Here is a 25914-nt window from a genome sequence, read left to right as displayed (position 1 = left end):
GTTATTGTATCAAGTTGCCTCTGTCTCCTGAGGAGTTTTTTTTGCAATTTGGGATGAGATACCCCCAAGAAATCTGCTCGCACTTTGAGGAAGCCGGTTATATTTTATTTTTATCATTATTTATTAAATTGAGTTTTTTTGGAAATAAGACTTGTTTCATGTATATTTTTGGATGACATACTTCAGCACACCGCATCGCCCATCGTGCTGCATGTAAATACCACCTTTTCAAATCAGTAACAACTGCTCAACAGACACAACTTTCCCAGCGGGTCGAACCAAATTGCAATTTCAAAGCTCACAAATCTTTAATTTGGAGGCTGTTGAACACTTTGAACCATGAAATAGTGTGTTTAAAAGAAATAAAATTGGGACTGGTAGTTTTGTTGTTGGCTACGGTATGACAGACAAATCCCAAAAGGAATGTCAACACCAATAATATGTAAAGTTCAGGATTGGGTTGCACCAGCTATTTGTAAATCCAGTACTTATTAAAGTCTGGGTAAAGCAAAAAGAAAATGTGTTCTGAGTTTGTCACACCACAGAAAAATGTGTTATTAACCACTCAGCCAAATTTAAATGATTAAAAAAATCGGCAAGTATAAAAATTAAAGTGGAACTGTGGTAAGTAACTTGCGATTGAGTGGAAGAACCCCTGATGCTATGTGCTTACATAGTGATTTCAGGCTGTTTCAGGCCCGCCTAAAAAAAAACCTGAACACGAAAATGGAGAAAAACAGTTGAACCGTCTAACTCCACAACTCAGTATTATATAGTTCAGTCTTTGCACATGTTTTCAGTACTTATTTTCTAACATGGATAATTTGTGCAGAAAAGAATCTCTGATTTTACTTTACCCGGATTTTAAGAGAAAAAGAAAATGTGTTTCAGAGTTAGTAGTATTCAAATATCCGGTTATGTTAACCTAGCCGACGCTATTTGGTTAATTAAAGTTATTAATACAACTTTTGTAACTTGAGTTGTGCTGTATTATTTGGGGAAATGTAATTCAAAATCATTATTAAACAGCATGGTGATCCTCACAGATATGTAGCCCATATTAGATATTAACCAGCAAGCTCATGTTGGCTTTGTCTGTTGATTCAGCAACACTTACACCTAACAGTTACTAGGCCTATACATAAATATTTAACAACTACGTACGCATTTCTTTGTGCGGTGGAACCCAATTTAAATCTAGCGGTATGTAAATCTCTACTTAAACATTTACGTTATAACTAGGCTGTGTTCTTACTTCAGTTCAGACCTACGTTTGAGCTTGAAAAAGCATTCCGTTAAAATGAACAGTAACACAATCGTATCACCGGATACAGTCTTGATGCTTTCATTCTCTCTGCAACATATAGCTACTTTGTACAGCAGCTTCAAGACGCACTGATACCATGTTTTCCTGAGTTTAAGGATTCATCACTATTTATGGTCTCTCTATATCTCTGTACTTTTTAAGACCACCGTCTTCTCCCTCTCTCTCTCTCTCTCTCAGCCTTCTACTCCTGCTCCTCTGAGCCTTCCTTCACAGAGTAGACTTAATTATTTATCGCCATGATTTATTTAGCTTTGCTCAACACAGGACCAGCAATCTCCATCCTGCTGTCTCTAACTTTCTCTCTCTCTCTCTCCATCCCTCCCTCCCTCCCTCTGTCCCTCCCCGTCTCTATATCTTGCTTTCTATCTTTCTTTCAGCATCTCTCCAAATCTGCTCCTCTCTCTCTCTTTCCTCCATCTCTTTCAACATAGCTTAATCTCCTCTGGTATCTGGCTGAACATTTCTGTTTTCAAAATAACCTCCTCCTTTTCTTGGCCCCTGTTTTTTTCAAACTTTTTTGAGCCTAAATGTTTTTGTGCTCTTTCATATTTGCTCATAATCTCCTCTTTTTTGTCACGTTTATCTGTTTTTTTATTGTTTCCTCTCTTGACACTCATTAACCAATCCCGTCAGTCATCTTTTTTCTTCTTTGGAGTCTCCTGTTGAGCTTTTCTTTAGTATTCTATTTCCTCTAATATCTGTCTCTCCATCATTATTTCCGAATTATTTTCGCAATTATTCTTCTGCACAGTGTCACACAGCTGCTACACAGATCAAGTAGACGCATTCCTGCAAGATCTAGCTTTCAGTAAAAAGCAGCATCGCAAGATCTTCAAGTCACGTTCATTATCTGCAAAGTTTTTTGCGCTGCTCATTTATTCTATTTTGATGTATTTCATTGTCCTCTGTTGCTCAAATGGGGGTGAGATGTGCAATAAAGGGGGGGGGGGGGGGGAAGATGAGAAACATTTTTAATGTTTTAATTGGTGTTTGAAGTGTTTGAAGTCATTGGAGTCTTTGGATTCTTTGGTTCACTCTATATCGTAAGTGAAAGCTCTAATAATTTCAGAAGCGAACTTACCACATTCATTTCCTTGTCATGACTCCAGCTGCATGACTTCAAAAAACCAAAGCGTCCATTTCTAACCTCCATTTTCTTTCATGTAGCAACATATAAGTGCAGCGTCATTCTCAGTATTTTCCGTTGGAACTGGAATGTTGTTTTTTTTGTGGAGGTCAAACAGTCGCCTCCTCCATGTTTTTTTTTTTTTTAAGGAATGTTCTCAGACTCATTTAATATCTCATGTTTCTCTCATTCTCTAACTCTCTTGCCTGCGATGGGATGCTCCAACCCTCTCATTCCTCATCCCCATGTTGTGGGTGTTTGCAGTGCATGGGCTGTGGGAGGAGTGGTCGTTATGGAGTCTGTGCTCTGTGACCTGTGGGCGGGGCTCCAGGACGCGAACGAGGAAGTGTGTGAACGGAGGCGAGGCCGTGGCTTGTGGACGGCCCGAGATTCAGACCAAACTCTGCAACATAGCAGTGTGTCCTGGTTAGTACCATCCCCATTTACATGACACACCTCTCACATCTCTTTCTTTGCCTCTCCCGCCTATTCATGCATGACTTCTGCTTCTTCTTTTTCTTCCAAATCACAAAAATCAAAACAACTGGGTTACTGTGACAGCTTTTTGAATTGATATTAATATGCATTTATATTTTGTGTTTTTCCATTACGGCTCTTGTAGTGACCAAATTTGGACTACTGCTGCATTCATGTCACATCGTGCAGACTGTAATTACGAGCAGCTGAGTGGGAAAAACTGTACATGTCGACCTCCTGTAATTCTAAGTATATGTATTGCTAATATCTGACAGTTATGATATACTTGATGAAAGGAACTACAAATGTGTCAACAATACAGACAAGATTGCAAACTTTATTACTCCTTTCAACCTTGACAAAGGCAGCGCATTGCAGATCCACTCATTCCGTTCTTACCTTTCACAATAAAAGCCCTAGATCTATACACTGCGTAACTGTTTACCAAAGAGAACTCAAATTCACTCAGAGCATTTTGCTAAAAGGAAACTCAATAAAATAGCTTACAGTAGCTTAGGCTATCCAACAGTTTATCTCAGACCGACTGCCAGATGCTAATAGGATCCCGGTAGTTGGTTCCCTGCCTGCGCAAATTTATTCAAAGCAGTGGGCAACTTCCAGGTCTGAGAAGTGAAGCCAATGCAGAAGTGCCTTAAACTTGCATTCTTTCTAATAGCCAGCAGGGGGCGACTCCTCTGGTTAGCTTCACCCTTTCGTGTCACTTCTGGTTGCAAAAAACACAAGATAGTGACGGCCAAAAACCAAGACGGCAAAAGCAAAAAATCCCGAACTCGAGGCTTCAAAACGGTAGTGGCATGAAGGGAACCAGCAAACTGAGGAAACTCTCGCGAGAATGTTAAGGTTAGGCATTTCATCATGAATAGTTAAGGTTAAGATACGTCGTTTGACAGCAATTCTCGCAAGAGCTTTTGCAAGTTTTTGCAGATCCCAGATCAGATTTCGCAATTTACGCGCTCCCTTCTAGACATGATTGCCTTCCTCTCATTTTTTTTCTACTGTTGACTGATGTTATACAAAGGAGCTATACACTTTTTTGTTTGTACCTTGTTTCACTTGTTAATGAACTGCGACAAATGTAGCACACATAACACAATGCAAATAGCTAATTTAGGATAAAGCATGATGAGGTTAGCAATGGGAGTAACCGACTTGGTATAATGCACTTCCCATTTGGAATATTGGGAACTTTTTACCAGTCTGCTGATGTGGCGTGAATGCAGCATCTTTCCTGCCTGCTTATACTCGCTGCTTAAACCTCCTGCATCCTCACTAGTTTAGTTTTCAGTTTCATATTCATCTCTGGTCGGCCGCGGGATTCATGCCCATTTATCATATCTCACTCGGCCATCCTGAGGGGTCGTAGCCCAGCAAAGCCTTTAGGTTGGACTTCTGTTCTTCCTCCATGGTTGGCTTGGTTTAGATTGCTGAGCCGTCCTGCACTGGAGCTCTTCAGCTATTGTCTCTGAGATTACCTGTTAGGTCTATACCATGTCAAGAAGAGCAATAAGTCGCTGGTGCAGCCCCATCTAATTCTGGTGTCGAGGGTACCACAGGACTTTATTCCAATCTGGCTCAGACTGTCCAGCTGAAACATCTTTATCAGGCTGCATTGGAGTGGAAAAGGACAGAGCAGCGATTGAAATAAAGTCTCAATAGAGCAGACTCTGGAGAGACAGTGGGGCAGGTTTTGACCAATAGCCTATCACAGAGCAGCTTTCTAGATGAAGATGTCAGCGCTGAGATGTAAATACTAACTCATTCATTGGGGTACAATTTAAATCTAGCACAAAGGGAGAAGCCATGGGCATTTTAAGACTTAAAATACACTTCAGGCATATGCATTGCCACTGCACAGTTTTAATTTTGTATTTCAAGTGTCCCTTTAGAAAACCACTTACTTTGAAAGCATTGACATTAGAGAGGAATATTTATTTCAGCGATTTAATTTGGTACGTGCTTTCCGTGCAGGCGGAATGTGAATGGTTTCTACATAACTTTGGGGATAATGGCATTAATGGACGCACAGACACTAAAACATAAGACGGTTTATGACAAAATTGGTATCTGCATCCTGAACAATAATCTTTTTATTTTCTGAATTGCTTTGCGTGAGAGTTTGTGTGCTTGTATAGTATGTAATCACTCACAGGCTGAGCAATTATCACAGGGTAAGTGCTTTTTATGTATTGCTACTAAGGTATAGACTCCTATATATATTTATGTGAATGCTTCTGGAGCCTTGTTGTGTTCTCATGCTCCCTGCTGACTAATACTTATTTATTTGTTTATTTTTTGGGGCTTTTTTTTTTGTTTTTCAAAGCAAGGGTTTTATAAGGTTAATATTTAAATAAAACAAAACTGTCCCCATTGCCAGACAAAGAGGCTGTGCAAAGTTGTGCCTCAGAGAGGGAGGAATATAGGGAGACGTCGTAATCCAAAGTATGGCCTCCGGGATGTTTTGCCATGCTGTTTTGGGAACAGTGATGGAAAGAGAGGGTTTGGGAGAATGGCGAGGCTCTTCCTTCAAGGGCCTTGAGGAAATCTGTGTATGTGTGTCCTCATATGGTTTATGCGTTTGTGTACGAGTGTGTGAATCTATCACAACAGATTCAGCGTGCTTTTGGGAGTTCAAAGGCAATGGTCCTTTGAAATGATGAATACCAGCATAGGCCTTTTGGCGGAAAACGTCCATGCATAGAAAAATAGAGCTTTGATGGATCTTGTGTGTGTGTGTGATTGGATCTGATGCAAACCATATACTCAGACTGTATACTAAGCCATACATCATATACTGTCTATACTGCGGTGTATTAAACCCATGTAGAGATTAATCAAAATTGACTCTTTTACTATATTTCCTTATCTCTCCTCACAGTGGCTTATTTCTTATGTAGCCACATGAAACAAATACATGCATATGTGGGCAGACCTGCAAATGTTAATATCACAGCTGTTGGATCAAATAAACAGACTAAAACCAGCAAAAATATTATACCTGAATAATTAATTTGATCGTATCAGACGATGGCTTTATATGAGCCATCGTCAAGAACTGAAAGGCACTCATGTGTAGGCAGAGAGCTGGCTGGGAATTGCCTTTATGCCTCCTTTTTCTCACAATGTAAACAGTCAGTTCATAGCCAAGCATATGCATGTCTTAATGTTTATGTCTTGATTACATGCAAATTAATAGTTTGTGTCTTTGGCGAGAAAACAGCTTCCTACAAGAGAGATCCTGTGCTACGTTCCAATATGCTGTTGTTGACGTGGTACTTTTTTTTATTTCAGCTGTGTCTTCGCATATGTACTGTATGTGTAGATTGCCTTTAATGCATTTAACATACAGTAGTTCCTGCTGATGATTCAAACTGTTTTAATGTAATTTTGTGCCTCTCGTGCAACTTTTCAGCTGATTACTGTTGTAAGGCATTTATATAGGTGTTATCGGTCGTTATAAGCACCATAGATGTGGGTCAATAGGGGCCTACTACACCCACTAGTAGGATTTATCATCTATTCACATGGTAGATCACCGAAAAAAGGTATAAAATAACACAACAGCGACCTCTAGCGACTGGTAATTATGACAGGAACAAAAGCGGAAGTAAGGCGCTGTACTATAGACAGCTTGAAACTCCATTTTGGGTTGAGGTCGGTGGCGATGGATGGGACACAAAACACAGGGTTTTCACCCAGGAACTAAGTATTTTTGTTGCCTTAACCCGAGAAGTTCTAGTTTTGTTCTCTAAACCTAAAGAAGTTGTAGTTTTGTTGCCTAAACTTAACTAAGTGTTTTTGTTGCCTACACCTAAAGAAGTTTTAGTTTTGTTGCGTAACCTAAAGAAGTTGTAGTTTTGTTGTCTAAACTTAACTAAGTGTTTTTGTTGCCTAAACCCAAGAATTTGTAGTTTTGTTATCTAAATCTAAAGAAGTTGTAGTTTTGTTGCCTAAACCTAAAGAAGCCTTTTCGTTTGTGTTTCTTTCAGTTTTACAACATGTTAGAACGCGTTGCTTTCACTTTTACAACACGGTAGGCATAGTAGGCCCCTAATGACCCACATCTATGGTGCTTATAGCGACCGATAATGCCTATTTAATGGCTTGATAGCAGTTGAATTGGGTGCAATTTTGCTATAAATGCGTTATTTTGCCACTTACGGTATATCTATATACACTACAAAAAGCTTCTTACATCACTGCTATATTTTAACTACACTTTGGTGCAATCGTGTGTGTTCCTGTATTTGAGGAGCAAGCGTTTTTACACAATAATAGAAAGATGAGGAGATGGTTTGTTCTCGTTTTGGAAACTGTTCCAGACTTTGTCACTTTAATTACTAAGAATTACACATGGGAAATGTCACGTTCACACTTAAATTCTAGCTCACAGCTCATTCTGTGTATGTCATCCCCCCCCAACACAGTGTTGGCCCCAGCTATAGTTGGGACGCTGTATGAGCCACACACAGCGTGATTGACCACATTACCAAGGAGAGTTGGCAATGCTTTCCCACTTGGGAGAACCAGACAAATACATTTACTGCACTGTACTTCACTTTCTCTTCTACTTAAAGCCCCAGTGTGTAGGCCAGAATGTGTGCCTCAATATATCATTTGGAGCCGAAACAAGAACAGTTCTCACTTTGAATTGCTATTCCTGTTAATATAGAGCCAAATAGACAGGCCATACTGTACAGTCCTACAGCACATACACAATAGCTATGCATGACTGTAAAGACAGGTTTCCTCTCTTTTTCGTATCACAGTAGCCTGTTAAAATGTATGCGATGATTAAATGTTAGCATTGCTTTAACTTAATTGATTCCACACATCTTCACATGTTCTTCTCAGCATAGGTTGGTCACTAGACACGAAAAAAATAACCTACATCAGCTCGGCTTGACTGAAGGATACATTAAAGGTGCAATGTGTAAGATGTTGCCAGAAGTTTAGTTTAAAACATTCAAATTCAGTTCAAATGAACTAACGTTATCAACTGCCTGTGAAGAGGTTACAGCGTTGACATCATGTTAAAGACGTCTTTTGTATTGTTTTACAGAGATATCTACTGAAATTAGAATGCTAACTGACTAGCCCCAGCCCGTCTTGTCTTGTTATACCTCTTACATACTCATTGTAGTGTTTTAACCGCTTAATTTTGCCATTTTTAAACTGCATTCTCAATTACATTTAGGTTTAGGGAACTAAATTACTTGGTTAGTTTTAGTAAAAGATCATAGTTAAAATAAATAATAATAATAAATAAATAAAAGAGGACACAAACACCGGCCTCCTGAGTGAAAGTATTGTATTTGACCCATCCATCCGCCCACCCCGACCTCCTCCCTACGCGGACTTTGATTAAACGTATTTGTGATACGTCAAAAACAAACATAATCCAGGAAAGAAGATATGTTCCTTGGAAATTTAATCAACATTATGCTAAATGGTAAATGGACTTGCATTTATTTAGTGCTTTTCTAGTCTTCCAACAACTCAAAGCACTCAATTCACCCATTGATGTCGGAGGAGCTAACATTCCGATTGGTGGACGACCTGCTCTATCTCTGGGCCACAGCCGCCCCAATACAGTTTTGTTATATGGGAACGTAATTTTTAGGAAACCACCATGATTGGTGTGACAATATTACAATAAAAACAACAGTTACAAAATGGTTCTTTAATGGTAACTACAGCTACAGGGAAAAAATTAGATATCATCCCCTCAAGATATTCAACTGGATTAATAATGCAGTTGAACGATAGTAATACAGATGCATTATCAAACTTTCGTTAACCATTCAGGATACAAGTGTGCTTTGTTAGCATGTTGTTTAAGATGTCAAAGGACATGATTTGTGTATTTTCAAACCAGTTTTTTGGTCTACAATGTTTTGGCAAATATTAGAAACTAGCAACAATATATGATGTCCCTTTATTCAACAGTGTTCTGAAGTATAAATGGGCATGGTCACAGGTCAGTAATTGGTTATTTCATCAAGTATTTGAACCACAGAGTTCTAATCAAAAATTGGTGTCAAGAACATTGATGAAATAAATTAAATGAACTCACTGACAGTTTATTTGTCACTGACTTTCATCTGCTGTCGTGCATTTTCACAGCAGAACATTGTGTTCTTTTCTGTGACACAGATCCTCAAAATTGTCTATTACCAGCTTTGAAGTCGATGACATACCAAAAAATCTTTGACTGCACACATTATAAATGATTAATCTCCCTGTTTTTGATTATCATAATTTTTTTCTTGCATTGTGGATATTTTATTTGACAACTCAATTACTCCAGCAACGCTCCCTTATTAAAGGGGACAGAGGGGGCTTTGATTACACCTGTGTGTGTCATCATCAGGCTTTGGTTAAGCTATTTGGTATTCATGCATCGTCTGACAGGCAGGGCTGAAATTGTATTGAAATTCTTTTATTCATCTATTTCTGCACAAACACCAGTCAAGAGTTGAAATGTGGTGCCTTTCTAATAACACTTTGAATGAAAATCGCACCGTCTGTACTCCGTGTGAACTCTTTTAAAACAAAGCATGAAAGGAATTGTATTCAGCTATTTCATAACAGATTGAAATATTTAAAATGTCTATAGGACCGTGAAGTGTGTTTGTTTGCTGCTATTTATGGGGAAACCAAAAAGTAATTTATATATATCCTGTCTACTTGTAGCCTACTCACTTTCTCTGCCCTGTGTCTTTTCTCCCTTTGCCCTTTCTTGTCCCTTACGTCCTCTTTCCTATCCTTCAAAAACTTGGATTGATTTATCCTGATTTCCCTGTGTCTCCATATCTGCTCCCATCTCCCCCTCCCTCTGTCCAGTGGAGGGCCAGTGGTTAGAGTGGGGGCCTTGGTCGAGATGCAGTGTGACCTGTAACACGGGGACCGAGCAGAGGCAGAGACGCTGCAGTGCGTCGGTGCACGGCTGGGCTGAATGTAAGGGCACCCATCAGGAGAGCAGAGACTGCACCAACCCTTCCTGCAGTGGTAAGGTGTACAAATCAACGCTTAGTATTCACACTCACGTGCTCTCCAACGCCATTATGTATTATCTAAAGGCATCTGTGTGGTTTTCTCTGATTCGTATTCCACATACCAGCAATTTTTGGGTTGGGACCCAATTTGGCGTGCGAGTCTGTTTCGACCGGGGATCTCGAAGGACCAAAATACTAGTGTGTTTTAATGAACCTGGGGCCCAGAAGGGGCTCCCATTGACTTAATTTAGGTACAACTCTAAAAAATGTAAAAGGGTTAGAAATTGCTGTCCATTGCTATTCATTAAGGTTTTAATAGTTTTTGAATTTCCAGTTAGTTTTATTTTTTTTTTAGTTCTGACTTTTTGATTTAGTTTAGTAGTAGTAGTAGATAGTTTAGTTTTAGTTAGTTTTCATAGTGTTTGCTGGTTTCAGATTCAGTTTTTCAGAGAGGTTTAGTTTTAGATTATATATTCGGGCTGTCAATCAATTAAAATATTTAATCGCGATTAATAGCAAATTAATTTTGTATCTCTTCAAAATGTACCTTAAAGACATTTGTCAAGTATTTAATACTATTATCAACATAGGAGTGGGCAAATATGTTTGCTTTATTCAAATATATATATATCAATTATTGGGAATCAATTAGCAAGACAAAACAATGACAAATATGGTCCAGAAACCCTCACAGGTACTGCATTTAGCATTGAAAATATGCTGAAATTATAACATGGCAAACTGCAGCCCAACAGGCAACAGCAGCTGTCAGTGTGTCAGTGTGCTGACTTGACTATGACTTACCCCAAACTGAATGTGATTATCATAAAATGGGCCTGTCTGTAAAGGGGAGACTCGTGGGTACCCATAGAACCCATTTTCATTCACATATGTTGAGGTCAGAGGTCAAGGGACCTCTTTGAAAATTGCCATGCCAGTTTTTCCCCACCAAACTTTTGCGTAAGTTTGGAGCATTAGTTAACCTCCTCTGCGACAAGCTAGTATGACATGGTTGGTACCAATGAATTCATTAGGTTTTATCTAGTTTCATATGATACCAGTATCTTCACTCTAGCTAACAAAACTGAGCCCGCTAAGACCTAAAAATCACAAGTTGTGTTAATGCGTTATTATCACGTTAACTCTGACAGCCCGAGTTTATATATTTAGTTTTAGTTTTTTTTTTGTTAGGGCCAGCTATAAAGTCTAAAAGCTACATGTACATACAAAATACATGGTTGGAGAACTGTGTAGAAATGGACATTATGTTTAATGTTTAATCTTTGCGGTACTTTAGTGTCCGATGTGAAGCGATTAGGACACAGCGCCATCTCCTGGAATCTGATCAATTTCTGTGGTTCAATGTCACGAAAGTTGAAGGAAATTCATGCAGTCTCCTTTTTTTTTGGTAGTGATATATATATATATTAAAAAAAAAAAAAAATTAATTAATTCATTTATTTTATTAGTTTTCAACCAGGAAATATAGATTTAGTATAGTTTTAGTTTTTTTCTTAAAGCAAATAGTTTTTTTTTTAAGATTCAGTTAACTTTTTCATTTTCGTTTTTAGTTTATAACCCTGCTATTCATCAACACAACTCCTATTTATTTTGTACCTCACATTCTGTTCTCGTTCTCCTCTATCACACTTCCTCTTCCTTTACTCCACGATCTTCACCGGCGGTGCTCTGCTCCTGTTCTAGGTGGAGGTAACTGGGGCAATTGGAGCCACTGGAATATCTGCAGCAAAACATGCGACTCCGGTTGGCAGCGTCGCATCAGGATGTGCGAGGGCACCGGAGTACAGGGCTACCCCTGCGATGGCTCGGGAGAGGAGGTCCGCTCCTGTAATGAGAAGAAGTGCCCTGGTCAGTGACTCAGTGGATGTGTGTGTGAGCTGAGAAAATGAGGGAGAACCCCATTATATATATATTGTATATGCTTGAAAAAACTGTATAAACACATTTTGAATTAGTCATTTGTGGCTGCATCTTTCTGCATGCTTCTCCTAGTGGGTCCCTGTTAGAGACAAAAGAGTGTGCATCTGTGTGTGCCCAATCTGCACAGTATTTGTCAGGCAGAATGGAAGTGATTCCCAGTGGTTCGCACCACAGCCAAAGGCTTCTATCACAATTTTTAGAACTGCGCTCCTCTCATCTTTATCTGTCTCTTGTCTGTCTTCCTGTCTATTCACATACCCATCCATCTTTACACTCTTTATTGATTCTGCATGTCTGCGCCTTCCCTTTTATCCTCTCTGTTTACCTGAGAGATACTCCATTTTCTCCTTATATCTCTCGTCTTTAACATTGTTTTTATCGCACTAATGTCACTCGCTTTTTTTGCTCGCGCTCGCTTTCGATCTTTCTGTGTTTCCCTTCCTGGCAGAGGGCGAGACGTTCAATGTCAGTGTCAGCCGCGGCAGGAAACAGTGTGCTTTTAATAAGCGTGCCTCTTCACGGAAGTTGTGTGTGTGAATATTCAAGTGTATGTCGCGTGCAAGCCTCAATGCCACATGTGTACGTGCTTGGTCGCGTCGAGCTCCGACAGGCTCCGAATGATAAACTTCTGAGTGCAGCTTCCACCGTGACCCCTTTGTTTTGAGTAGCTCCCAAGCCTCTTTTTTACACAAGACGGGGGATCTTGTCTGTTGGCATTTCAGGGGAACATCATATCATATTTTCTCCCTTTCAGCCGCCTCTCTTTTTCTCTCTCTTCGCTCTCCGTCCCTCTTCATCTCTCTGCATCGCCTCTGCCAACGCTCGTCTGCCCCCTCGGAATATCTTCAGAGCGCTCTCCCCCCGTTTTTTTTTCATCAGGGTTATGAAAGAGAGGGAGGGGTGGAAAACAGATGAATAAAGAGAGGGGGTAAGATGAAGAGGGAATGAGATACTGTACTGAGGCAGTGACACTGACAGAGAGCACTGAGCAATGTACAAGGGAATAAGATTGGGAGCTGCTGCAGGAGAACATTGATTTGAATCTTGTTTTTTGTGCTTCTCTGTCTCCCCCCTTTTTTTCGCTGCTATGTATGTGTCTGTGGGAGTGTGTGCATGGTGATTTTTCTTCTTTTTTTTTCTCCGTGTGCCAGATAGACTGTGCTTCATTTCACTATTTCTATGTATTTCTACCCCCTACAGCTCCTCATGAGATATGTAAAGAAGAGCACCTTCTCGCTATGACATGGAAGAGAGCTTCAGCTGGAGAAACTGTCTACAGCAAGTGTCCAACTAACGCCACTGGTCAGTCGCATGATATGCTTTAGCCAAAAATCTGTTAGCTGTTACCATATTTCAATCACAGCTTGTGTGAATTTATATAGTTTTTTTTCGTGCGTTTAATTCACACATCAATGTATTTTTTCAAACTCTTGTTTGTCATGAGTACTTCAAGGTGAATATTACGCTGCGAAAAAGGGTAGTACTATTTTTTCATAACGAGGTTGATTTTTCTGAGCTTTTGCACCACGAATAAAGGCATCAAACAATCAACCCTGACAAAGGCAGCTCCTTCTGTTCTTAACTTTCACAATAAAACCCCTTGACATACAGGTATAATATTCGCAGACGAGTATTTTGCATTTTCTTGTCGTTTATTTCTCCCCACCGGTGTTTGTGAAGGCCTTTAGGCCTAATTAACAGAAAATCCATGGGAAGAAAATGTGTCCAACAGGACAAAGAAATGTCATAATGCAGCAGAAACTTGTTAGCCCCACAAATGTATGTTAGCACCCAGTACTTAGCATAAGCAACAGCTGCAGTGAGAGAAAAATAACCTACAGGAACTCGTAGCCTAGGCTACTTAATCGATAAAAAAACCCAGAGGAAGAAAAAATAGAAAACGTCCAACAGGCGAAACAGAAGTTTATTAGTCCCATGAATAAATGTGAACACCTGGTAGTTAGAGAAAGAAAGCACCCAGAGAAACTCATACTTAATCAACAGAAAATCAACTGGAAGACAAATTAGAAAATGACCAACAGTCAAAGAAGGTCCAACAGGAGCAACAAATGTTTGTTAGCCCTGTGAATGCATGTTAGCACCCAGTGGCAACTACTAGTAAGCATGAAGAACAGAACCTATAAACTCATACTTAATCAACAAAAACTCCAAGAAAATAAAAAGCCTTAATGTAATGCGTCTAATGTTTGACTGTCAAGTGGGAAATCACAGCAACAACAGCACAGCAATCACATCATTACTACCAAAGAAAACGTTGTAAAATAGGTAGGTAATTATAATCAGGATATCCAAAATTACTCTTCTGTCTGTGTTTCAAACTGAGATGTGCTCCTATGTCTGGACTAAATAGGTACTCAGATTGGTTTAAATGCTGAAAGTCATGTGTAAGACTCATGAAAAATCGTTGTCCCCCAAATAGTATTACTACTATTTTGAGCTTTGGTACACAGATGCAGTCATTATAACATTTCCAACTCATGCATTATCCAGCATCTACCCTTAATTAGCACAGCAGACATGTCCTGCTTGAAGTCCAACCTTATTTGTTATTACTTATCCCGGTAATGTTAATCTAAACTGAGGAGCTCCTCAAGCAGCTGGCTGCCAGACCTTCCCTTTTAACTTTCCAAAAAGCAGAAACAAGAACAACCCTTGATTTCTTTCAGACACTTTCTTCTTCTTCAGAATTTAAGCCAAGAGCAGATGTGGTTCAGCATGCCTGTAATATAAACGTGTTTTCTACATCATTCAAACTATGGCGTTGGCTCCGACATCAAAACATGCCTGCGTGAATCAGGAAAGCCTGCCAGTGAAACATTTTAGCTTCAAGAACGTTGCATTTAAGGTAAATCAATGTACTAACGAATACACTTAATTAAACCGTGAAACTTTACGTTTATTTCTGTCACTCTATAACTAAAAAGGCAAAGCCACAGTTCAGTAAGTGCATATTTATTTGGCGAGGTAAATATTATAACACAGTAACACTGCCACAAATGAAACATTCGGTAGTTGCAACTAGCCTAAATAACATTTTACTCCACGAGAAATTCACAAAAGTGACCTTTGTCTTTATTGTTTCATAAGTGGCAATAGTGTAAATATGCTGGGGCTTCCATTTATTAAAATTCAAGCAGACTGTCTGTGTATTAACCCTGACCTTAATGCTGTGGCAAATGGGAATACCTCTCTTTATTTAGAATTCAAGCAAGATATTTATTTCTGGTGGTACTATAAAGTTTTATATTAAGTATGAAAATCTTTCTCCATTTCTGCATCGTGCATATTGTACTTATGCACAGCAGCAGGTTCATTGAATGGAAGGCTTTCCTATTCACGGTCAATCACCACTGGACACCATACTAACTGTAATAGATAATGTGTTCTGGTTTCCTTTTCTAAACTTCATGAATTCCATGTATATAAAGTATTTCTCTGTTTTTCTCTTTTTCTAGGATCTGCTAGTCGTCGTTGCATGCTGGACAATAATGGAGTTGCTTTCTGGGGTCCTCCGAGCTTCGCCAGATGCGTCTCACTTGAATATAGATATTTACATTTATCCGTAAGTTCCCTTTTAACAAATATGTACTCAAGAGCAAGAATAATAGTGTGAAAAGATGTGTATAGTCTTCCAGATTACCTCATTTGAGCCAGTTTGTTGCAGTATCACCTTCATCAAACTTGTCTGTCTCATTAGTGGATTTATGAGTGAGAAGGTCTATTTTTATTTTCTGCCTCAATTGCTTCTTTTTCACCCGTCATGTACCTCTGTTCAACTTTCTGTTTTAAAAAGTTTACTCAAAATAGCAAGAGTGTCTTAACTCGGGGCTTGCCGGTATCTCTAATTAGCTTTTTTCCAGAGCTTTGCGCACACACTTTATCAATTAATGAACATAGCTAATGAATGTGTTCATCAGCCAGACTGTTTTCCTGCTCCGTGAACTTCAACCTCTCTCATCTCCTCGATGATGGCGGAAGGAGATGGGGGTCAGGGATTGTGCGTGACGGAGCTGATTGCACTGTTAGCTTCTGTTCCAACCTTTCATTAACACCAGGAGTCAATAATTAATTTTCTGTGATTGCTGTTATCTTCTGTTCTCGCAGGCTCTCTCTGTCTCTCTCTCTCTCTCTTGCGCTGCATTTCACATTCATACACATTCTTGCTTTCTGTATCTCTGTCTCTGAAGTGATGAGATCCAATTTCTGCCTGAGAGTGCTGCTAGGTCTCCTTTTTTGCTCACCTATTTTAAGCACAAGCACAAAAATCCAACTGTATATACTCCTGTCTTGAAACATCCTCCTCGGCTCACATCCCAAACATTCCTGTGATTTCTTAGGAGAAAAAAAACAAACATGATCTTTTGGTTTGTTCGGTCTTTTCTGTTTCTGACATTTTTACCAGCTACATATTTTTTGAATAAGAACACGTGTACCACATACAGTAAGTGCCAACGGGCATGCATATAATCATCTTGACTTGTTACAAGCAGAGGTGAAGCCGTCAGCTTTTCTCATAATCTCTGTCTCTCTCTCTCTCTCTGCACATTGTAGTTACGAGAGCATCTCGCGAAGGGTCAGAGGACCCTGGCCGGGGAGGGCATGTCTCAGATCGTAAGGAGTCTCCTGGAGCTCTTGCAGAGGAGGAGCTACTACAGTGGCGACCTTCTCTTTTCCACGGAGATCCTGCGAAATGTGACGGACACCTTCAAAAGAGCAACCTACATCCCACATCCCGACGACGTGCAGGTAAGCGGAGCCTTCTTGTGAAGCTCCATCAAGTCACAAACCATGCTAAACACGAGGTCAAAGACACACACTCTCACACACACAGGTACACTTGCAGCACCTCCAAATGTATTCAATGTTGAAGCTCCACTTTCTACTGCACGCCATGTGCATAACAATGAGCTCCAGCTACACAGTTTTCTGTGGCCTCAAACCAGATTTTTTGCAGTGTATTTCTCTTTTTACTGCCTGTAACGGAGCAAAATGCTGCTGCCTCAGTCAGTCATTTGACAGACATTAATATTATATATTTTACAATATGCCTATGTAGAGACGCCTACTGTACTAGACTTGATAAAGAAAAAAACGCTGCAGAACCAGTGGCTGGTGGGTGCAGGTTATCCACACAACAGGGGACAATGGCGAACACTTTCGTTTCACATTCAAAAACACATACAAATGAGATACCTAAAATGTAATGGTCCTGCTGTTTTAACAACATCTTCATCTTGTGTCTAGAAATTCTTCCAGGTAATCAGCCTCATGTTGGACATGGACAATCTGGAGAGATGGGAGGACGCCCACCAGGTAAGGCCTTCTATGTGTGTGTATGCGTGTTACTGTGAGTGAAGCCAATGCTGAAGTGCCTTAAACTTGCATTCTTTCTAATGGCCAGCAGGGGGCGACTCCTCTGGTTGCAAAAAGAAGTCTGATTGTATAGAAGTCTATGAGAAAATGATCCTACTTCTCACTTGATTTATTACCTCAGTAAACATTGTAAACATGAGTTTATGGTCTCAATCGCAAGACGGTGACGGACAAAATGCCGAACTCGAGGCTTCAAAACGTCAATCCACAAACCAATGGGTGACGTCACGATGACTACGTCCACTTCTAATATGCAGTCTACGATGCCTCTACAACTTTTTTTTTACCATAATCAGTGATCACCTACGACTGTTTCCTAAATGTGTGTATATGTGTGTGGTTAAGTTCTTTTTATATGCTTGAAATTGTGTGTAAAGATGGGTGTGACCACATCCCACATTAACTTTCATTAGAGTCATAAAAACACACCTGTTTGCTAAACACAATGGCTGCCCATGAATTATGCCAGGTGTGTATGTGTGCACATTTGTGCATTTTTGTGTGTGACCCAGCTTGATGCCCTTGAGTCGAGGTGTGTTTACTTGCCATCTGGACACAATAAACAAGCAACCAAATGTGATATTATGTCCCACTTGGTTACAATTTACCGCCCTGGAACACACTCAGCGGGCTAATGAATAAAAATGTTTCAATGGGTGGGACACGTCTCATGGAAAGTTTGTGATGGATTATAATTACGATGACACAGTGAGTGATGCTCGCCTATCTTTTTTTCGTCCCTCCGTCCACAGGTCACTCCCGGTGCCGCTTGGCTGATGAGGATATTAGAAGATTTCATTCACCTCATCGGAGAAGCCCAGAAGCCTTTCCAGAGTTTCCTGGTGGTTACCAACAACCTCAGTAAGCGTCACACACAACGCTGCCACGTGACGAGGCATCGCAGAGTCTGATAAAAGATTATTTCACAACAATATCAATGTTTAAAGACGTTCACTTATTTTGATATTTTATAGGATTAAGATTAGAATGTGGGTGTGAATTTTTACCATTATTTATCCTCAGTCACGCTCAACCAAGATCTTTATTTGTCAAATCAAAACCACTTACAAATTATCCATTAATCAGAGCACAGCCAATAGGAATGCTCTCTCTCTCTGAAATGACCTGTGATTGGTCAAAGTAGATTTTTAAAGCCTGAAAACAGAGCCATGAGGAGGTGCAGAAGGCTAGTTATCTCTCAGAACACTTGAATTACAATATGCTGAAAGGTTATTATGGAATTTTTTGCCCAATGATGCCAAAAATATACTACCTACTGCCACTTTAAGTACAGTACCTGAGTAAATGTACTTTCCACCTGTGAATATAGTGTCACTTCCAAAAACAAAACCTTGTTCTTTAAGATGTCTTGCCTCATTTTGAATTTCAACACTAAACATGACTCTCATGAGATTTAAGATTTTGTTTTGCACTGTTTCTTTCATTGTTTTTCATTCACCTCATCTTTGACCAGTGTTCTTTGTTCAAGCCCCAATTTTGCACTGCAGTGAGAGAATGTGGTATCTCTTGTTTGTCCAGTGATAACCGTCCAGCGAGAGCCGGTGTCAGCCGTTTCCAGCGATATCAACTTCCCCATGAAGGGTCGGAGAGGGATGAAAGACTGGGCCAGAACAGCGGAGGACAAGCTCTACATCCCTAAAGAGGTCTTCACCGCCCCAGCTGAAGGTAGGAGAAACAAGATGGATATCCACTGTCCAGGGGTTTGTCCAAACTTTGGGCTTTTTGGTACCAATCTGTGCCAATCTCATCCCATGTGCTGTACATAAAACACAAGATCGATTGCGTTTGTTACAAGGGTTTTTTCTAGAAACAATAATTTGGACTGAAGAATCAAGGCACAGGGCTCAGGTTTTGAGCACTAAGCTCATAACAGTGATTTGGGATCTTAGAAGTTGTCATCCTCGCTGTCAGTCTGGAATCTCAAACATGTGAGGACCTGTTATCACCCCACTCAACCCTCTCTCCAGCCAAGGTCGGACCAAGAAGCCATCCCAGTGTGAATTCACACACTCAAGAGATGTATCTCATGGAAGCAGACAGAAGGCTTTTCAAGGACGTCGAAGGGTAATGCTAAGAAGCATTTGGACTGTAAAGAGGCCCTGGAGGGCTTCTCAAGAAAGATGCAGGTCCTTTCATCTGTGAGGAAGTGTGTCGCATCCCCTTGAGAGCATCAAGTCCTTGTACAGTTTTGAAAGACGTCTCTTCGCTTTTAGCGCCACAAGAAAGCTAACTGCTGTTAGGCTTAACTGCCGTGAATTTTTCTCTCCATGTGGTTTCAAGTAAAGCCAAGAAACTAGCAAAGCAATTGTCCAAACGTAACACCAGAGAGTATAAAGAGAAAGAAGACTCCAGGAAGCATAAGAGCTGAAGTTGTTCAGTGGGAGACAAAGGGACTTAAAAAGAGCGGGAAGAAAGTGGTTTACATTAGATAAGAGAATTACTGTGGCAGATGCGATCCACTACCGACAAAGGCAAAGGTCACATCCCGCTGGAAATTACACTGGCAGACTTCCTGTCTGGCACCCCTCCCCGTGCCCATATTAAAGTTCAGAGAGGCTGCAGGCCGAGAGAGCAGAGCCGTCTGTGACCTCCGACTCGCTCTGATGACACAGACTCTCTTTGATTGGCGTTCAAGACATCCTGTATACTAACCTCAGGGCACCTCACCTCCACTCTCTCTGTCTCTTTATTATGCAAAATGTAATATGTTGTGCTCTTCTTCCTTCTAACTATCCATCTCGCTTTTATTAGGCAGAACCGGTTTATGAGTTGTTTTGTTTGAGTTGTTTTTCCGGATTTTATGGAACAGCAAATTTCAGATATCTCAAAGGATGAATGTTAGGCTGCAGCTGGAGACTAACGGGTGTACAAAAGCTAGACCTTGTTTAATGCTGCTGCTTTGCAATGTTGTCTTTTTTCTTATTCTCCATTTATCCTGCCTTCTGTTGCTGATTTTATGCCTTTTCCCTCCATTTTTTTTTGTTCATTATCCTCATAGATTGCAGCGGTGAGTGTTTTGTCTCTCGCAGTGCCTGTAGCGCGATGAAAGTGACCGGCTGCATCGCATTTACTCAGCCGTTTTCTCACATGATATTCAGCACATGCCATTGCCACTTTAGCATATGCTATTTGGTAAATTGTTTCATTCAAACTGCACGTCGTCTTATGAGTTAGTATATTATTAGTACCCTTTGCCCCTGCGGGAACTCTCCCTCTTCCCACTGGCAGTCCATGAGTTGAGGTCTTCAGCTGATTACTATCAGTTTGATTGGTTCATTTACCCTGTAATGAAAGCCTATCTCAGATGGACAGCTTAACTACGTTCATAAAGGCCCCCATTGGCACCTTGTGTGTGTGCACGTGCGCACACAGTTGCACATACACCGCAGCCAACTGATAGGTTCATGAGTCGCTTCACTGGGCAGAGGCTCGGGACTGTTCTTCACTGATTTTCGATGTGACAAACTCCCTCTCTCCCTCAGCTGTCTCTCTCTTTCTCGCACACACACACACATGCAGCCGCTCGCTCCATCGTGCAGCCATGCACCACGCATACATCCAAAACATACAAGCCAGCAATGACTTCATATTTCAAATAAGCCATGCTGGTACATGCATGCGGTTATGCTCCGTTAACTTTGAAGTATTACTCGAGCAACAATGCAAAACCACGGGAGCTTCTGCTCTCTAATAATGGTGTTAAAAAGACTGACTTCCTTAGATGCAGTTTTAACTGCGACTGTGTTCAAAATTATCAGCAGTGAGCTAGGAATTTGACAATCGGTGCTGAATAGTTTGACATTTTAGGAAATAGGCCAGTTTGTTTCTTTTGACCGGAGTGAGATGAGAAGATTGAAGCCATTCTCTTTTCTGCATTAAGTACAGAACTGCAAGCAGGGGGGTGAATAGCCTAGCTCAGCTTAAAAGCTGGAGGCGAGGGCAGCAAGCCAAATTGTGACACTGGCTCTCTCCAAAGTATGAAGATACACCCACCAGTACATCTGACTAATTACTAATTAACACGTTGCTCATTTGTTTAATCCATACACCAACAGAACTCTTGGAATGACAATTTGGCAACTTCAATGTTAGGACAAGACTCCAGGAAGTCACTGCACCCAGCTTTATTTATCCAAGAAATACTTCTAACATGTAAGTCGTCATAAAACCACAACCACAGTGTGTTATTTCAGTACAGTAGCTATGGAGATGTTGGTAAGTTTTTGAACTTTGGACAGAGACAGCCATTTACCCCTTGCTTCCTATCTAGCTAACAGTGGGTCTGAAAAGTGAAGCCAATGTGGAAGTGCCTTAAACTTGCATTCCTTCTAACAGCCAGCAGGGGGCGACTCCTCTGGTTGCAAAGAGGAGTCTGATTGTATAGAAGTCTATGAGAAAATGACCCTACTTCTCACTTGATTTATTACCTCAGTAAACATTGTAAACATGACTTTATGGTCTCAATCGCTAGTTTCAAGTCTTCTTCAATACAGCATGATAGACGATAAAGCAGGGTATGCTTTAGGGCGGGGCTACATTGTGATTGACAGGTCGCTATCACGACATTGTCTGGTCTGGGAGTTATGACAAGATAATGACCTCCTGGCTACAGCTCCACACGTTGCACTCAGACATGCCAGTGCTATTGATCTTCTCTTACCTTTTGACGAAAAAACCCCCAAATATGCGTATTTCTTATTTCTGTACTGTAAGAATCGACAGCTTGACCAGTTAAGAATGAGTTAAAGTCAAATTAAAAGACATTCAGTGTGGAGTGATGAGTTCTGTAAGACATTTTAGTGCAAATAATGAAATCACTGACCCTTAAAGGTAGCACTGTATAGTTAATTTTTCTCAGCTTGAGCACATTACCCTGTCAGTCTGTTCAACTGGGTGAAAGTAATGCTTCTCCACAGTACTTTCAATTGCTTGAAATTTTCTGTGCCGTATACAGAATTTGTCCAAAAAGAAAACAAAGAAAGAGAATGAAAAGAGTAACTCACACGGAACGGTTTGGATGCAGCATTCGATCTGTGATTAAAACCATAAATTATAGCTCTGCATCAACTCCCCGCATTTCTTTTCCTGACAAATGGCATATTAAAGTTCACAGCTGGTGACTGGTGGTTTGCCATTTTGCCGGATTACAGCTGACCACCAATCATTTAGATGTTCAGCGGGCGCAGAGTGACGAAAAGTCTGTTCATGGGAAATTAGAGTTTTGTGATTGAGTGCTTTTGTGGTATTAATCATCCTCTTGCGTGGGAGTGCCACCCCATCACACAGTGATTTAGCATTTACCCACAATACACCGACTTTCTCATTTGCATGCCTTTGCAGACACTGTCCAATTAGGATCCATCACACTCGCAGGCTTTCTCATGCTGACTTTGATCTGTTTTTTTGCCTCCTCACAGTCTCACAGTTGCTTTTTTCTCCCACTGCCGAGATCTTTTTCTCTCTCCCTCGTTCGCTCCTCGTCTGTCTTGCATAGCTATCTCTCTTCCTGATTATTACCTCTTCAGCATGCAGACAGATTTTGGATGAGTCACCCAGTATGTCTGATACCATCAGCCCCCTCTGTCTCTTCCTCTCCGGCTTCTCTGTGCCGATTCTCCTCCGTCACTCCTCTCAGCCTGAAAGGGCAAAGGAGGGAGTGGCGTCTCTCAACGTGAACTCTTCCCCTTTAACTTTCCCTCTCTGCTTCCTTTCGCGTCCCTCACTTGAGACAAAGTGACATTTACAGAGGGACACTATGTCTCCTTGGGAGCCCCTGCTCTTTTTGGTGAAAGAACACTGAAGGGAGTGGATGGATGGCGAGGGGATGTAAAAAATGGGCTGTTGAAAAGGGTGGAGAAGTTGGAGAATGGCAAAAACAACAGAAGAGGATGAGAGAGGCGAGTACTGAGGAAGAAGAAAGAAAGGGGATTTGAAACAAGAGAAAATTAGAGAGAACATTTGAAAGACATTGTCCAAAGAAGGAATGGACAATTTAACTTTAAAGAGGACCTATTATGCTTTTGCGCTTTTTCCCCTTCCCTTTAGTGTGTTATATATTTTTTTGTGCATGTTAAAGGTCTGCAAAGTTACAAAGTCCAGCGGGTGGAGCTACTTCCCCCCCCCACAGAAACACTGCTCCTGCACTGCCTGAAAAGCGTTGATTGAAGTCCCGCCTTTTTTCTATAACGCGGTGATGTCACCAAGTAATACATTTGCATAATACCTGCCTTGTGGCTAGTTTGGCATGCCCTCAAACAAAGCTAGTTAGAGTGGAGCTGGAGGCGGGGCAGGAGCTCAAACAGAGCGTTTCAGACAGAGGGTAAGGGGGTGCTGGAGCACAGCCGGTATGAGAAAAGTAAAGCATTTTTTGAACATTAAAGCATGTAAACATGTTCTGGTAGAAACCCAAAATACAAGTATGCACCTAAAAATAGGCATAATAGGTCCTCTTTAATCCATTTAATTGCATGTTGGAGCAATGGACTTGGTTTTTAGAGATGATGCTTCTGCTGAGCAATAGGTGAGCTGCTAAAAGGCAAACAAATCGACAGAAATCGTGTCTCCACCCACACAAAGTGTGAAACCAGGATATGGCGCCTTAGATATTGAAATGTTTTCAACTCCGAAGCATAATAAATTAGTATGGAACATGTCGCTGTCATATCAAAGCGCTGCAATTAACCTACTTCTTATTTTGATGTAGTCCACAGAGCGTCTGTCAGCGACAGCTCAAGAGTAAATGTGAATTAGGCTGAAATTGCAGGTTGTTGAGACGGGTGAAATCTATGCTCGTTTGTTTCACAAACTAATAGATGTGTTTGCATTTAGTTTATTTGTATCAAATTACCCAGTTTCAGTGCAGGTCATCTCAAATCAATCACAAACACCAACACTCTCCCACCTGTAATTGAAATGTCAGATAAGCAGGTTTGATATTGTATGAGAAAGTTTTGGTGTTTTAAATTCAAATCAACGTACAACCAAATTTGCTATATTCTTGTTGATATTTTTAATATTAATTTGCTGCAATGACCCATTTATCTGCCTGTTTATGAAGTGTTCTTTTTATATATATAGCCATCTTTAGCTGTACTGGTTGTCCAAAAAAATGTCTTGAGCATCCCGTGTCCTTGCACAAGATAACAAGGGGATATACAGAATAAATTAATTGATGGAGAGATGGATTTATATTTGATTTTGAAGATGTTTTAGGCAAACCATGGCATCTATTTGGGCTGATCGGTCGCGCATTTTCCCTGTGTTTCAGAGACAGAAGCGGAGTCAGAGACTCCAATGTACTATGTCATCGGAGCCATCTTGTACAGGACGTTGGGCGTCATCTTACCAGCACCAAAGTGAGTACTTGTCATGTGATCATTTTTCAAGCTTTTCTCACCTTCTACCTTCTCATTTCTCACCTTCTCCTCCTGTCCCTTTGTTTACCTTTTTGCGTGTCTTTTTGTCAATACTTTCTCATCTCTTTTCATCTCCCTTGTCTCTATTTTTTTCTCTTCTCACTACCTTTCTATTCATTTGACCTTTCTTCTGTCGCTTCTTCTCTCCATCTAATCCCAACCACCAGTTCTACATCCGTTTTTCTCTCTCATAATGTCTCTATAGCCTCTCTCCTCTCCTTGCGTCTGCCTAGTTATCAGACAAATGTCTTGGATCTAAAAAAAAAAAAGTGCATTTCTCTAGATGTTTTTCTTTTCTTGTGCATTGTCAATGTATTTTTGGATGTATACAGTGGGCTTTGAATGGGTGCGGGCTTAATGGGTCCTGAAACTTGTGTAGAACTTAACAAAAATAGAAGATAGGAGGAATCAGGAGGTTGTCAAAAGGCCACTGTGATATGGTGTTTGTGCTGGCCCTGGGCCCTTTTATTCAGGTCAGTGCTCTTGGTTGTGGATGAGCTGGATCTGTTAAAACCCTTTTCTCCCTGTAGCTCTGCTGAATGCTAATAGGTCCAGTGTTTCGTTTTTACTTAGGCGCCGTCTAGCTTTCTCCCTTTCTCATTAGGTTTGTATTTCTGTGTGGTTGTTCTATGTATTTATTTCTGCAAACACACTCAAAAACCATCAAAAGCACGGCAGGGGCACTGGGTGTCTGTTTCTGAGTATGTTTAGATGTATGCATGTGTGTATGACAAACAGCAGAAGAAAGCAACTCACCAGTATATTTTGTTTTCTTGTCGTTCAAAATCAGAGAAACAGTCTAAGACAAACTTGAATGTGCAGTACAGTTCTTAAAAAAAAAAATGACACTCTTTTATGTCCAACTGTGCGTGTCTTTCCAGCCCCCCTGCGGTGATCAACTCCAAGATCCTGACAGTGACGGTACGACCGGAACCACAACCCAGCAAGCCGATGGTGGTGGTGGAGCTGTCACCGCTTTTTAATGTAAGTTTTTCTTTTTAGATCTCTCATTTTCCCCTACCATGAGATCTGTCAGGCTATTAAAAAGACGTTATCAGTCGCTATAAGCCCCATAGATATGGGTTAATAGGGGCCTGCTACACCCACTAGTAGGTTTTATCTATGTATCCCACAAGGTAGATCACCGAAAGAAGCTATAAAAGAACACTACAGCAACCTCTAGTGACCGTAGTAATT

At 40.6% G+C, this 25914-nt stretch overlaps 1 protein-coding gene across 7 annotated transcripts in view; it reads left to right on the top strand.

Moving 5' to 3' along the window:
* Nucleotides 1-25914, top strand: part of adgrb2 (adhesion G protein-coupled receptor B2) — a 318655-nt gene that overhangs the window by 195118 nt on the left and 97623 nt on the right. For all 7 annotated transcript variants that reach the window (XM_074613905.1, XM_074613901.1, XM_074613900.1 and 4 more), the window contains 11 exons: nucleotides 2718-2879; nucleotides 9795-9959; nucleotides 11651-11815; nucleotides 13088-13189; nucleotides 15364-15470; nucleotides 16460-16654; nucleotides 17153-17221; nucleotides 18034-18142; nucleotides 18821-18967; nucleotides 24570-24657; nucleotides 25599-25701. In XM_074613905.1, coding sequence (XP_074470006.1) covers nucleotides 2718-2879; nucleotides 9795-9959; nucleotides 11651-11815; nucleotides 13088-13189; nucleotides 15364-15470; nucleotides 16460-16654; nucleotides 17153-17221; nucleotides 18034-18142; nucleotides 18821-18967; nucleotides 24570-24657; nucleotides 25599-25701 — 1412 coding nt within the window. The remainder of the gene's footprint in view (nucleotides 1-2717; nucleotides 2880-9794; nucleotides 9960-11650; nucleotides 11816-13087; nucleotides 13190-15363; nucleotides 15471-16459; nucleotides 16655-17152; nucleotides 17222-18033; nucleotides 18143-18820; nucleotides 18968-24569; nucleotides 24658-25598; nucleotides 25702-25914) is intronic.

This window comes from Sebastes fasciatus, chromosome 17 (genome assembly GCF_043250625.1).
Source record: "Sebastes fasciatus isolate fSebFas1 chromosome 17, fSebFas1.pri, whole genome shotgun sequence".
Lineage (NCBI taxonomy): Eukaryota > Metazoa > Chordata > Actinopteri > Perciformes > Sebastidae > Sebastes > Sebastes fasciatus.
The sequence above is the reverse complement of the archived record's forward strand: the minus strand, read 5'-3'. Positions and strand labels throughout refer to the sequence as shown.